General features: G+C 31.6%; 1 protein-coding gene across 9 annotated transcripts in view; it reads right to left on the bottom strand.

Moving 5' to 3' along the window:
• The window catches only part of LOC106077918 (nuclear pore complex protein Nup93-like), a 29,988-nt gene that overhangs the window by 8,351 nt on the left and 9,091 nt on the right, over positions 1 to 12,546 (bottom strand). For all 9 annotated transcript variants that reach the window (XM_056034507.1, XM_056034500.1, XM_056034502.1 and 6 more), the window contains exons 2-20: positions 12,103 to 12,345; positions 7,960 to 8,077; positions 7,307 to 7,369; positions 7,085 to 7,213; positions 6,893 to 6,967; positions 6,480 to 6,572; positions 6,150 to 6,295; positions 5,572 to 5,704; positions 5,054 to 5,151; positions 4,828 to 4,965; positions 4,503 to 4,681; positions 3,938 to 4,129; positions 3,128 to 3,254; positions 2,710 to 2,782; positions 2,525 to 2,569; positions 2,150 to 2,266; positions 1,061 to 1,179; positions 842 to 959; positions 148 to 231 (exon numbers count right to left, since the gene is read on the bottom strand). In XM_056034507.1, coding sequence (XP_055890482.1) covers positions 148 to 231; positions 842 to 959; positions 1,061 to 1,179; positions 2,150 to 2,266; positions 2,525 to 2,569; positions 2,710 to 2,782; positions 3,128 to 3,254; positions 3,938 to 4,129; positions 4,503 to 4,681; positions 4,828 to 4,965; positions 5,054 to 5,151; positions 5,572 to 5,704; positions 6,150 to 6,295; positions 6,480 to 6,572; positions 6,893 to 6,967; positions 7,085 to 7,213; positions 7,307 to 7,369; positions 7,960 to 8,077; positions 12,103 to 12,284 — 2,229 coding nt within the window. In that variant the 5' untranslated portion in view covers positions 12,285 to 12,345. The remainder of the gene's footprint in view (positions 1 to 147; positions 232 to 841; positions 960 to 1,060; positions 1,180 to 2,149; positions 2,267 to 2,524; positions 2,570 to 2,709; positions 2,783 to 3,127; positions 3,255 to 3,937; positions 4,130 to 4,502; positions 4,682 to 4,827; positions 4,966 to 5,053; positions 5,152 to 5,571; positions 5,705 to 6,149; positions 6,296 to 6,479; positions 6,573 to 6,892; positions 6,968 to 7,084; positions 7,214 to 7,306; positions 7,370 to 7,959; positions 8,078 to 12,102; positions 12,346 to 12,546) is intronic.

The following is a 12,546-nucleotide window of genomic DNA, read 5'->3' as shown; positions in this document are numbered from 1 at the left end:
TACTGTGTATTAGGTAGATATAAGCATATACATTGCAAAAAGTGTGTATGTGTGTAAGTTAATTGGCACATAGTGGTGAAAAGTATGAGGTATCTTATAAACACAAAACTGAGTTTTTTTGTCAACAAATCAAAATATGGTACTCACTTCATCTGAATAATTTTTAAAGTTGCTCACTCTATGGTCCACTTCTTCAGCACTAAAAGGTAAAATCTTGATGCCTTGCATAACCTTTAGAAAAAATTTACAGTAGGAATTGTGCTGTAAAGAATTTTTAAATGTGGCCAAAGTCTTGACCCACTAAAGGTATTGAGATTTTAATGATACAACTATTTGAATGAACAGTGTTTTTACATTTGGCTAATTCCCCATTTCTTTGTAGAAACTATTAGATTTACTAAGCACTGATGATAGAAATTATAAAACCAATCCTTATTTTCTACCTATTTTTGCCACTTTTTATTATAAAAAAATGTCAGGGCTTTTGTAATTAAATAATTTCTCTAATTTTTTATTTTTTTTTCTGAAAAACACTAAACATTTTGCCACTTTTAAACTCATTGAGATATCATGTTTAAAACCGGTAAAATAATTTTATCATTTTTTATCATAACATAAGTATGAAACATAAGTGTAATGATTAATAATGGTATATTTTTGTCATATTATAATTTAAAAAAATGATTTTGCTATATAGTAAAAGTGTAATAAGATGTAATTAGATCTATATTAAAAGTCACAAAATAGTTAACAATGTGACTCATTATAAAAAGCATTGTTACTAAATAATACAGAATATTGTCACTACAATATCTGAAGAAAAAAAGTGACTAAAGCTCACATCTAAAGCTTTGGTAATGGCACCTTCATGGCAAAAGTTGAAAAATGTGATCAAGTCAAGTAAAAGAAAGAATGTCTTGGTGGTCATTTGACTGGCTTCATGGCCAAATGTAGTGTAACTGTTGAAAGAAATACAGAAACATTAAAGCACTATCACAGTTTGAATCTTCGCTCATTCGAATATTTGTGTAAATGTCCAAGAAATGTTTCTATCACTTACCGTTCTGCCATGTTAAGAGCTATAGATGTCAAGCGATCTCTAGTTGACTGAGGTGATGGGGCAATGGAAACCACTTGACTCAGTAACTTGTTCATTAAACTCAGAGCTTTTTCATGATCCTACAATCAAAAGTTAAAAAGAAATTAAATATATTTATAATGATGAGAAAGAACCGCAACAATTATGAAAATCATACAGAGAAATGAGAACAGTGTTAAAGTATTAAAACAACATTTGAATGCAACATCTTGAGGAATAAAACAAAACTAAGTGAAGCTCAACATAGTGTAAGTTTAAAAGTTTAAGGAAAAAATTAAACAATCGTCTAGCAAAAGCTGAAATAGAACATGACTGAATTGTATGATTACCATCTGAGAACAAAAGGTTTTATCAGTTATGAAGACATTTAATAAGAATGTCATTTTCTTGCCATTTGTATTACAGATTTTCATCTGTAGCAGATAAACTATAAATAGCATTTCGGTGTATCCGGTGCTCAGAATACAGGAAGTGTTGATAAGCTGTGTTTTCAAAAAGTTTATTTTTTAGCACAACAAAATAAAATGTTCTAAGCTCTTCAGTGTGTAGCTTGGCAACAGATAAAGCACACAATTTTACAATCAACATAAAACATAACATCTAGAAAACAAAAATAAATAGGACATGGGTGCTAATGCAGATGTTATTTTTAGAATAGGACTAATGTTACCCTTGTAATGGCCCGCTGGCATAAATAATTGTGACACAGTAAATACTAGACATATTATGGTGGACAATATGGCACTGTCATTAATGAGGCAAGTAACTTGAAATTTGAGTAGCTTGGGGGAATTATGTTTTGACTAATAATCTAGAAAGTAAATGACAGCTGTATTTATACAAATAAGTAGTATACAAAAAGAACTATGAAGGCAAAAAGAAGCAATGAAGGCCCATTCAATAGTAAAGAACTCAAAACTGAGGACAACTTGTGAAGAAAAAAATGTAAACTTTCAACCAAAAATGTATCAGTAACAAAATAATAAGTAAACCTTGAATTCTATTTTCTCAAGATCAACAAATCAACTGTAAGAAAATGGTATTTCTTACTTTGGCCAAATCATAAAGGCGAACTGCATCCTCAAAGAGACCTTTAGCTTCCGTATCTTTGGCTACCATTTCTGTTATTTTTTGTGTATCTTGCTTGAAACTGTCAATGGCCCCAGGCTGAGGACAAAACAGTAAAGGTCAGAAAACTTTTAATTATAGATTTTGTAAATGACATTTCAAATTTATCTTCTATTCTGAAACAAAAATAATTTTGAAAATCAACAAACTGAAGATCAGTAATAGCCTTTTTTTTTTTAAACATCATTAGATCTATATAGGGAAACAAGGTAATAATGATTGTTATATTGATAACATGAATTTAAGAAAAACAAAGTTTTCTAAGTAGAACTATTCAAGTGCTTTGACTACACAAACCTTCCTTGAGCCATCTTTTTCCAATCGCCCAAGCAGCATGTCAAACTGTAATAAGAAAAAAAATTTTTTCTATACATGCGTTAACTTATCACATAGTAGAATAAATACAATCTTGGTCTAAAAATAAATTTGTGAAATAGCAACGAGATGTACAGAGAACTGAAAGTAATAATTCATCATCCTACCTCCTTAGTTTCCAGGACCAATTCACTTACACAGGACTTAAACAAATCATCTCCAGTTGGTGTTTTTAAATTCCTTCAAAAACAAATTCTTTTGTTGTAATAAAAGACAAAACTAGAATTATATTTAAAAAGTATCACATTTTTAAAACAATGTGTGTATTTTTTTTAATGCACCTAAGAGTTTGAATAAGACAAAAAAAAAGTATGTGCAACAATTGTGTCAAGCTACACATTCACTTTTAAAGATTACCCCACCCATTAAGGAAAAAAAAATATCTATACATAAAAACAAAAGTAAATTCTGCAAGCTTTTGAAAGTCAGTCAAGTACTCAAAAGATCTCTGACAACATTTCTATTGAAGTTTAAAAGGGATCAAAATTCAGGACTTTCTGTTTCTAACTAAATGTTGTCAGTTACCTGAGAAAGTAAAAATACTGTAGAGCCTCTCTTGGATCTGTGGCCTCAAATTTACGAGTGTACATCATGACAAGTCTGGCAATGTTTAATCTTTTGAGACCATGAGAATCTGAAGGATCTTGACTTACTGTAATAATTTCATTTCGAATTTAACCTTGCGCTAATTAGTCATAAAAATCTTAAAGATGATAAAATCTACAAGAGATGACATTTTTAGCATGTACTAAAAATAGTTATTAAACAGATTAATGATAGCATTTAATTAGTTTTTGTTTAATTTCACCAATTATTAGTCCCTTTATTAACTGTGAAATATGCAGGTAGGCTATAGGAAAATTATATGAATAGCAAAGAATAGCTATGGATCAACACAAAAAAGACTTTGGAGTGTTATATATTGATTGAATGGATGAGATGTCTTAAGTAAACTAAGCTTTATTTTTTTAGGTATGGCCCCCTGGTCGTGCGATGTGCCCTGGACTGTCCTTTGGACTTCTCGATGGTATGGGTTCATACCCTGCCCGATGCCATCCCCCGTCATCCTGCAGGAGATTTAGACTAGGAAGTAAATTACCTTTAACTCTGAAGGAACATCCGAAACATGTAAAACATTTTACAAACATTTTTTTAACAACCAATGGTAATAAAGTGATTACCGGTACTTTTGTCTCCTTAAGTGATGATATTTACTTGATTGACAAATACAGTTTTTATGAAAATTAAAAGATTTATGGGAATTTTTTGTATTTTAATAGAGAAAATAAGGGGCAATTATAAAAAACTTTTTTTTCTTTTTTAAAATTCACTTACGCAGCTGAGCTTGGCAATTAGGGGGGATAATCAACATCTTCATTTCATACAGTACAAGGGCTATATGCACTGCATGGTAGCGAAGACTTTCAATGCGACTTAGAAACTCAATAGCTGCTTCAAACTGGCAAGTGATGAAGAGAACTTGGAAGTAGAGAAATGGCTGCTGGTACCCATTGAAATGGGATTCTCCTGGAAAAGAAAAACAAAACAGTTTAAGGTCAAAAATTAAAAAAAAAAACTAAACTATTATTTTAAGCTATACGCCTCCTTAAGCAACAAATCCATTCTCCAGAATAGAGTTAAGCCATTTATAGATTTTGCTGATGAATAATATTTTGTTCTTGGCGTACAAAGAGCATTTCACTCTTTATCACACATACAACAAATCCATTTGTTTAAGATAATCAAGTATGTTTGTTTGCGAGCATTATTTGCCAACGATTGAAGGTAAAAACTCAATATCTGTATCAATGGATTGTTTTGACTAGTACCATATAATTAAAAATTCCATAATTATTTGGTTTTAAACTAAAGTAACTTCCAACAAATAGTGAGAGTTTACCATAGTCTTCATACAGTATTTTCTGCAATGTGGTTAGGGTGAGCTGATCTTGGCTGGTATCTGTCGTACCCTGATCCTGTACATGAGACAACTTCATCCATAAGTAATCATCTATTTTGTCTAGTATCTCAGTGTGGTCATCTGTCCAATCACAACACCCAATAACACAATAAACAGCCCTGCAAAATACAATATTTATAAATTATTATTTTTTTTTTTACATTTTCAAGAAAATAGTTATTTACTTTAGATACAGTTTCTATGTTTTTCCTAAAATTTAATTTTTAAAGAAATGTTTAAACTTGTAATCACACATATCGCATACCTTTTGTATGGATCAGAGCAGTTCTTAACTACCCGGCGATACTGAAGTTTAATTTTAGTGTCACTGCCAGGCGCAAGCTTGTGATCAACAGAATTGACATACTCATTAAAGTATGTGGGAAAGTCTCCAAGCTGATTGCTTCAAAAAAAATAATTTTTAAAAAAAGTTAATTGTCAATCATTTCATTTGTAATTTGATAACTTTACAGACCAAAAGTTGTATTTACCCTGCCCTGTCTACAACATGTTTGGCAGCTTTCAAATCTCCACATCTAAGGCAGTAAAAGAGAAGGGCCCAAACTGGCTGTTTGTCAAGCTCACCATCCTAGAAAAACAAAAAAGAAATGACTAAGTCAACATAGGTAGTCTTTCCTGAACATCAACAGTAGATAATTTTAAAGTACCAATGTCACCTCAGGAAACCGAGCTACCACATTTTATATTTGTAATAAAACTTTTTTATTTTATTATTGGTTGCTGTAGGAATAATATCTACAGGCATTTTATTCATATTTTAATTTAAAACTAGGCTTCTAGTTTTGCTTTTAAAAAAAAAGCATTGGGAAAGGAAAAAAAAACAAGAGGCGGGTTTTGAAGCCTTTAACTTTGTTATTTAACTGAAGTGGCAATTTCAAAAGTAAAATTCTAAGCATCAAAGGTAATATCATTTAATATGCATCACTGTCTTTAATTAATTAAGGTAACTATGAAATACACCTGTACTTAAGTTCTATAATTGAGTTACCTCTGAAGACCTTGCCATTACAGGAGGCTTGACATTCAGATAACTGTGCACCAAGTTGTATGTACCAGGGATACCACCCAGCTGGGCTTGTCTCAAATTAGAGCTGACTGTTTTCTCAAGATAACGAACATAGCTGAGAAACAATATGTTCTATAGAGTATTCAATGACTTTACTACAGAGAATAGTTGATAGCATTACAACATCAATAAGGAGATACAAGACACTGATCACAAATTCACACCAGAACTTTTTTGTTCCTTTGGCAATAAATCATTGAACAAAATGTAACTTATAGTTGTAAATGTCACATGTAATGTTAAAGAGAAACTGTGGTATGATTGTTTTTTTGCTCTAATAATGTATTGTTATGTGTAATGCACAATTATAACAACAAATTTTCTCATGGATAATAAAAATTATTAGTAGTACATGGAGTATGTAGTGACATTATGAAGCCTCTATGAGGCACAAAACTTAGAACACAATGGTGTTTAAAAAGGAGAAGTTTTAATTATTAACTTGTTTGTAAGTCCATTTATTATAATAAAGTAATCAGGACCAAAAATGAATGGCTTACTTCTGTTGTAAGTAATGCTTAGCTCTAGATATGAAGTGGGCTTGGATCTGACTGTTTTTACGAATGACTGAAGGCTGACTTCCAAATGTTTGACCCAAAGGGATTTCTATCATACACTGTACAAGTTGCCACATGTCAAGCACATTCTGAAGATTACAATATTGTAGGAAAATCAATGATTTTTATAATCCTTTATTTTTTTATAAATATTCAATCATAATAGAAAAAAACAATTTTTTTTTTTTTTGGTTTCTTTAAATGAAAAAAACAAAAACAAAACTCATTTGACTTTCATAAAAAAGACATATGATACTTGTCAAATAAAATTACCTGGTCACCAATGTTAGTGGCAACTTTTACAAACATGTCAACCAAACTTGGTAGGATTCCATTGTCTATCACATGCTCATTATAAACAAACACCTGTATACCAAGAAAAAAAAAAGGTGAAGAACCTATAACAAAATTAGTCTAAATGATCTTCAAAATATACTCTTCAGTTTCTGAAGATAAATACATCATAGCCCAAACCTCATACAGGAGTGGAAAGGGGGGGGGGGATGCCAGCAGACGGGGTTAGAACCCGAGATTTTCAAGACCTCGAACAAAAGTACTAAGTCTATACCACACAACCAGGCAGCCATTCATTCGGAATCTGCCACTGATTCAGTGTATGGTAATGATTATTTGACTAAATGAACTTTTTATTAAATAAAGAATGATATAAAATCAAACAAACTTACCTCTCTGGCATAAGCCATTTCAATATGATCTAAACTACTTCTACCTTGATTTAACAAGCTGTCAGAAATAATCATCTGTGAAAATTTTTAAAAAAGGGGAAGTTATATCATTTTTGTACTTAACTTGTTTGATTTGACTAAGTTGGCAACAACAGCATCAAGGAGAGATTATTGGGAAAAATGTCTCATTACCTCTGGATCTTGTTGAAATTCAAAAGACTCTAGTCCAGAACCAAGAAGAGAATTCAGAATTTTCTGTTTTTCCTTTTCCCATTCATTCTCCATACTCTCCCAGTTATTCTTGTCTACCTCTTCGAAGGTCTTTATGTAGAAAAGATAATAAACACAAAATTATTTCACTTAAAAATGAATATTAAACACATACATACATTCAAATTTATATTAGTTACGTACATTTTTTCTCGTCTGTTCTATAACTGCCAGCAAAGCATTTTCTCTTTCATTTCTTAAGAATCCCTAAGGAATAAAAAAAAGCAATAAATTATTTAATATTCCTTTATTCTTTTTATGATTTTAAAACAACTTTTAATCAATCTACACAACTGGGAAATATTCCTTTATTCTATTTATGATTTAAACAACTTTTAATCAATCTAGACAACTGAGAAATATTCCTTTAAATGAATTAAACAACTTTTAATCAATCCTGAGTTTATTTGGAAGGGTGAAGTTCCACTATTACTGTGGTGAATTGTTAGAGTGACCAGCCTAGCAACCAACCTCTTTAATCGATAGCAAAAATATGTTAGAGCTGAGTGGATACATAAACAATCTGAAATCCCCCAGTAGCCACATTCAATTGCCACATACTCAAATTTACTTTTCAAAATCTCAACATCAGTGCATAGTTAAGGCCCATGCTTATTGAAGGTGTTCAGCACAGTGACCATCTACAGCAGTTAGGTACCATTTTAATACAGTAGGCAAACATCACAAAAGAAACTATAACCTACAGATAACATAATTTTTATTCCACTGAAATAAAATTTTTTTTAGAAATATTTCAATGTGGAGACTAAATATAAGACACAAGTATCGAGATTTACCTCTATATCTGTTTCTCTGACAGGTTCCAATGGCTCAAATGTTGTTGCTGCCCTCAGACCTTCTAAACGCTCGGATATTCTTGGCAACACAAATCCTTTGCTTCCCAACAGAATAGATCTATTAACAAAATTACCAAAAATTAGATAGCTAAAATTGTAGATGAATTAGTAATGGTAAGAAGTCAAAATTTTAAAAATTTTAATTAACAAAAATCCTGACATAATTTATTTTTTAAATCAACTATATGGGTTAGTTTTTTTCCCCAAAAGAACACAATTTTGAGCTAAAGACAACTTTTATAAACGTATCAACCAGATATTTAAAATCAACTAATCTCTACATGAGAATAAAACATGCTTTATTTTTATAATTCTATGTGAAAATGTTTGATTGCGTATGAAGTTTGAAGTACTAAATATATATAAATATATATGTTGCTCTTTTGTTTGTATAAACTGAAGCATTGGAAAGGGGGGAGGGTTATAGTTAGATAATTATTGTACATGTCAAATTAGCATTGCTACTTATAAATATCAAAGACTACAAAAAACAGTTTTTCCTAATGTCTACTTATGGAGAATTAATTTTTTTATACATATACCATTAGTCCACAAATTAGTTTTTTTTTGTATTTAAAAACAATCAAGTGCAAAAGCCTTTTGTGCTGAGAAACAACAGCATAGAATCAAGGGGACAATAACTTGGTTGAAAAATAGACTGATAGTAAAGAGACACACCAGCATTTGTTTTATCTTATCTTATCTTATCTTATATAATACAGACGTTACTTCAAAAAAGAAGATGATTACGTCCTACGCGTCATGCATTTAGTCATGCATATTAACCAATGACTTAAATTCTGCCAAGTCACTGGTTTTCCTGGCTAGCTCAGGCAACCCATTCCATGCTCTAATAGCACTAGGGAAGAAGGAGTATTTGTACAAATTTGTCCTAGCATATGGGACGAGGAATGTGCCTTTATCTTTGTGTCTTTCAGAGTATTTTATTAAATTTTGTTTTTGTATTTGAAGATTATGGTTCAGTGTTTTATGTATTATTGCTACTTTACTTTTGAGCCTTCTGTCCTGAAGGCTTTCTAAATTTAGTGATTTTACTAAAGGTGTTACTCTAGTCAAATGTGAATATTCGTTTGTTATGAATCGCACTGCTCTATTTTGTGTCTGTTCTAGTTTCTTAATGTTTTCTTGAGTTGAGAGGTCCCAAACAGAGGATGCATATTCTATTATTGGCCTAACCAAGGTTAAATAACATTTTAGTTTTATGTTCTTATTTGATTTATAGAAATTTCTTTTAATAAATCCTAATGCTTTGTTTGATTTTTTTGTAGTTTCATCAATATGTGGATTCCATGACAGTTTTTCATTTATTATAACACCTAGGTATTTTGCGTTTTTAGTCTGTGTTACTGGTTTGCCATGAATAAGATAAGTGGAATTAATTTGTTTTAGTTTTTTTGTTACTCTTAACAACTGACATTTTTCTGGGTGGAAAGACATGCTCCAATTTGATTCCCATTTCTGTAATTCATCTAATTCTCTTTGTAAAATATCTGTGTCTTGTGTTGTTTTTATTGTTCTATATATTATGCAATCGTCTGCAAATAATCTGACTTTTGTTCCTGAAGTAATGCAATTTGGTAAATCATTTATGTAAATTAAAAATAGTAGTGGACCCAAGACTGTTCCTTGAGGTACACCTGAGTTTACTGTTATCGGTGTTGATTTAGAGCCATTTATTATTACAGTTTGTTCTCTCCCTATCAGAAAGTCTTTAATCCACTGATGCAGTGGACCATTAATGCCGAAATATTTTAATTTTTTAAGCAAACTATGGTGGTGAACTTTGTCAAAAGCCTTAGAAAAATCTAGTAAGATAGCATCTATTTGTTCACTATTATCTAAACCTTTTGAAAAATCATCAATTAGTCCTATTAGTTGTGTTTCACATGATCTATATTTCCTAAAGCCATGTTGGTATGGTGTGAGGACATTATGTTTGTCTAAGTGGTTTATGATGTTGCTACATATTATGTGTTCTAGGATTTTACATGTGATGCTGGTAAGTGATACTGGTCTGTAGTTTCCTGGGTCAGATTTTTCTCCTTTTTTAAATAGGGGGGTGACATTAGCTTCTTTCCAGTCCTTTGGTACTCTGCCCTGGTTAAGTGAAGCCTGAAAGAGTATTTTGAACACTGGGGCTAGCTCATTACTTAGTTCTTTGAGTAATCTAGCTGGAATACCATCAGGTCCAGAAGCTTTATTTGGTTTGGTGTTGGCTAATAGTTTTTGAATTCCATTTTCTTGTACTACTATATCTTCTATGTTGTCTACTTGGTTCAAATTCAGTAATATGTCTTTGTCTCCTGGGGCTGAGAATGCTGATGCAAAGTATTTGTTTAGAATGTTTGCTTTAGTTTCATTATCATTATGTATTATGTTATGTTCATCTTTTAATGGCGCTACGCCTGTTGTTTCCATTTTCTTAGACTTAATGTATGACCATAGGTTTTTGTTGTTGTCTTTAGATATTACATTGTTTATGTATTCACTCTGCAGCTGTCTGCTTACTTTTTGGGTTAAGTGTTTAATTTTTATATACTTTTTGTAAACTCTTTCTGCATTAGTTTCTTTAAATTTTCTATATAGGTTTTCCTTCTGTTTACAAAGCTTCTTTAGTCTATTATTAAACCAGCATTTATTTATTTTGTTTGATGTGTATTTAGTTGGTATTTGATTTTCTATAATGCTTTTAAGATGGTTTTTAATGAAATTCCAGAGGTCATCGACTGGTTGGTTAATGTCTTTTTCTAATAAGAATGTTTGTTGAAAGTTTAATGCAGCTTGGTGTAGTTGTGTTAGGTTACATTTATTCCAGAGTAAGATTTTTCTTTTGGGTTTTATATTGGCTACTGCTTTTATCTGACTGTGTATTTTTATGATCTCATGGTCTGATAGACCAGGGATAATATCATAATCAACTACTAATCCAGGTCTGTTGGTTAAGAAGAGATCTAATGTGTTGTTTAATCTAGTTGGCTTTTTAATGATTTGATCTAAACTTAGGTTGTGTAAAGTTTCTATGAAAAGCTCATTTATGTCCTTAAGGTTTTGGTGTTTATCTATGGTTAGTGTTTTCCAATTTATATCAGGTAGGTTGAAATCACCCATAATCCAAAAAACTGAATTTTTATTTGTCTCTTTAAGTGTCGTAATCTGATTACATAGTTCCTGCATGTATTCTAAACTAGAATTTGGTGGTCTGTAAATGCTGCCTATTATTAGGGATGTTGAGGTGGTATTAATTTTACAAAATGTTGATTCTATATTTTTTGAGTTAGGTAAGGTAATTTCTTCTGCTATAAGAGTGTTTTTTATTGCTAAAAGAACTCCTCCATGATTATCAGCCCTATCTTTTCTAAAAATTTCATAATTACTATTGAAAATTTCTGCATTATAAATTTCAGGATGTAGCCAAGTTTCTGTGCCTGCAATTATGTCTGGTTTCTCACATTCTAATAAAATTTCTAAATCTGCTGTTTTGTTCCTAATGCTTTGAAAATTTATTATTAAGGTTTTAAGGTATTTTGGTGTTACTTCTTTAGTAGGTTTGTTTAGTGAGGCTGTTGTATTAATTTTAGTAGATTTAGGTTTAACAGGAGTGGATCTGGCTAGTGGTTGGTGAGTTTGGTTTGGGATGGTGTTTAGGATGTTGTATGGGTTAGAAGTGTCTGCATCAAAGGAATCAAACAGTCCTGATGTAAACCAGGTTTTTCAACAGACCACTAATGCGGCTGGTGAATTTTGAAACACCATAAACCTAAGTACAATTCATTCTACACATCTACCTCCCTGATCCATTCTCTGTAAATAACTTTTTCCCTCCTTTGTGCCATACAGTCACAAACCATTACTGCATCACCTTTCCAGTGTTCCTAACAGTCTAAAACTCAGCCACACTTGAAGGACATGATTAGTTTTGGACTTGAAGAGGAGTGGAGGAAGAGGGCACTGGGAGGAGTTTTACAAGGCAGGTGGAGTAAAACAGATTCTTAAGTATAGGAGTTTATAAAGTCTGTTTTTCTTTCCAAGTAGCCTTAATATCAGTCTAGTTTTTTAACTTACGCTTGCACATCTATGTTGTCTTGACTAACAGGTGTTGTACGAGTGAGCAAACGTTGTCCAGCTTCCAAAATCTGTTGAAGATTTCTTTCTACATGAGGAAGGTCAGTACCTGAGTCCATTTCAGCTGTCAACTGCTCTGCCTGCTGAAGCAGATCAGTGAACCCTTCTGTATCCCCATTCATCTTGGCAAGTGGTATTGAATGTTGTTTTTTTCTCAATGCAGATTGAAATTCACAAACAACTCTGAGAATTAAATTAGTTCAATATTTGATTGAAATATGTTCTTAAAATCTCTGCTTTATTTTTATATACTGATAAACTTAGTCGAATTATCTATAAACTGGTAAAAATATCTCTAGCCCTAGCCATTCCCTTCACTGTACTTGTGTACTCTGCCAACATTGTGGTCACATATTATTTGATTGATCCTATAATTAATATACA

This window comes from Biomphalaria glabrata, chromosome 7 (genome assembly GCF_947242115.1).
Source record: "Biomphalaria glabrata chromosome 7, xgBioGlab47.1, whole genome shotgun sequence".
In the NCBI taxonomy this organism is placed as follows: Eukaryota; Metazoa; Mollusca; class Gastropoda; family Planorbidae; genus Biomphalaria; species Biomphalaria glabrata.
This window is presented reverse-complemented; position numbering and strand designations above follow the sequence as displayed.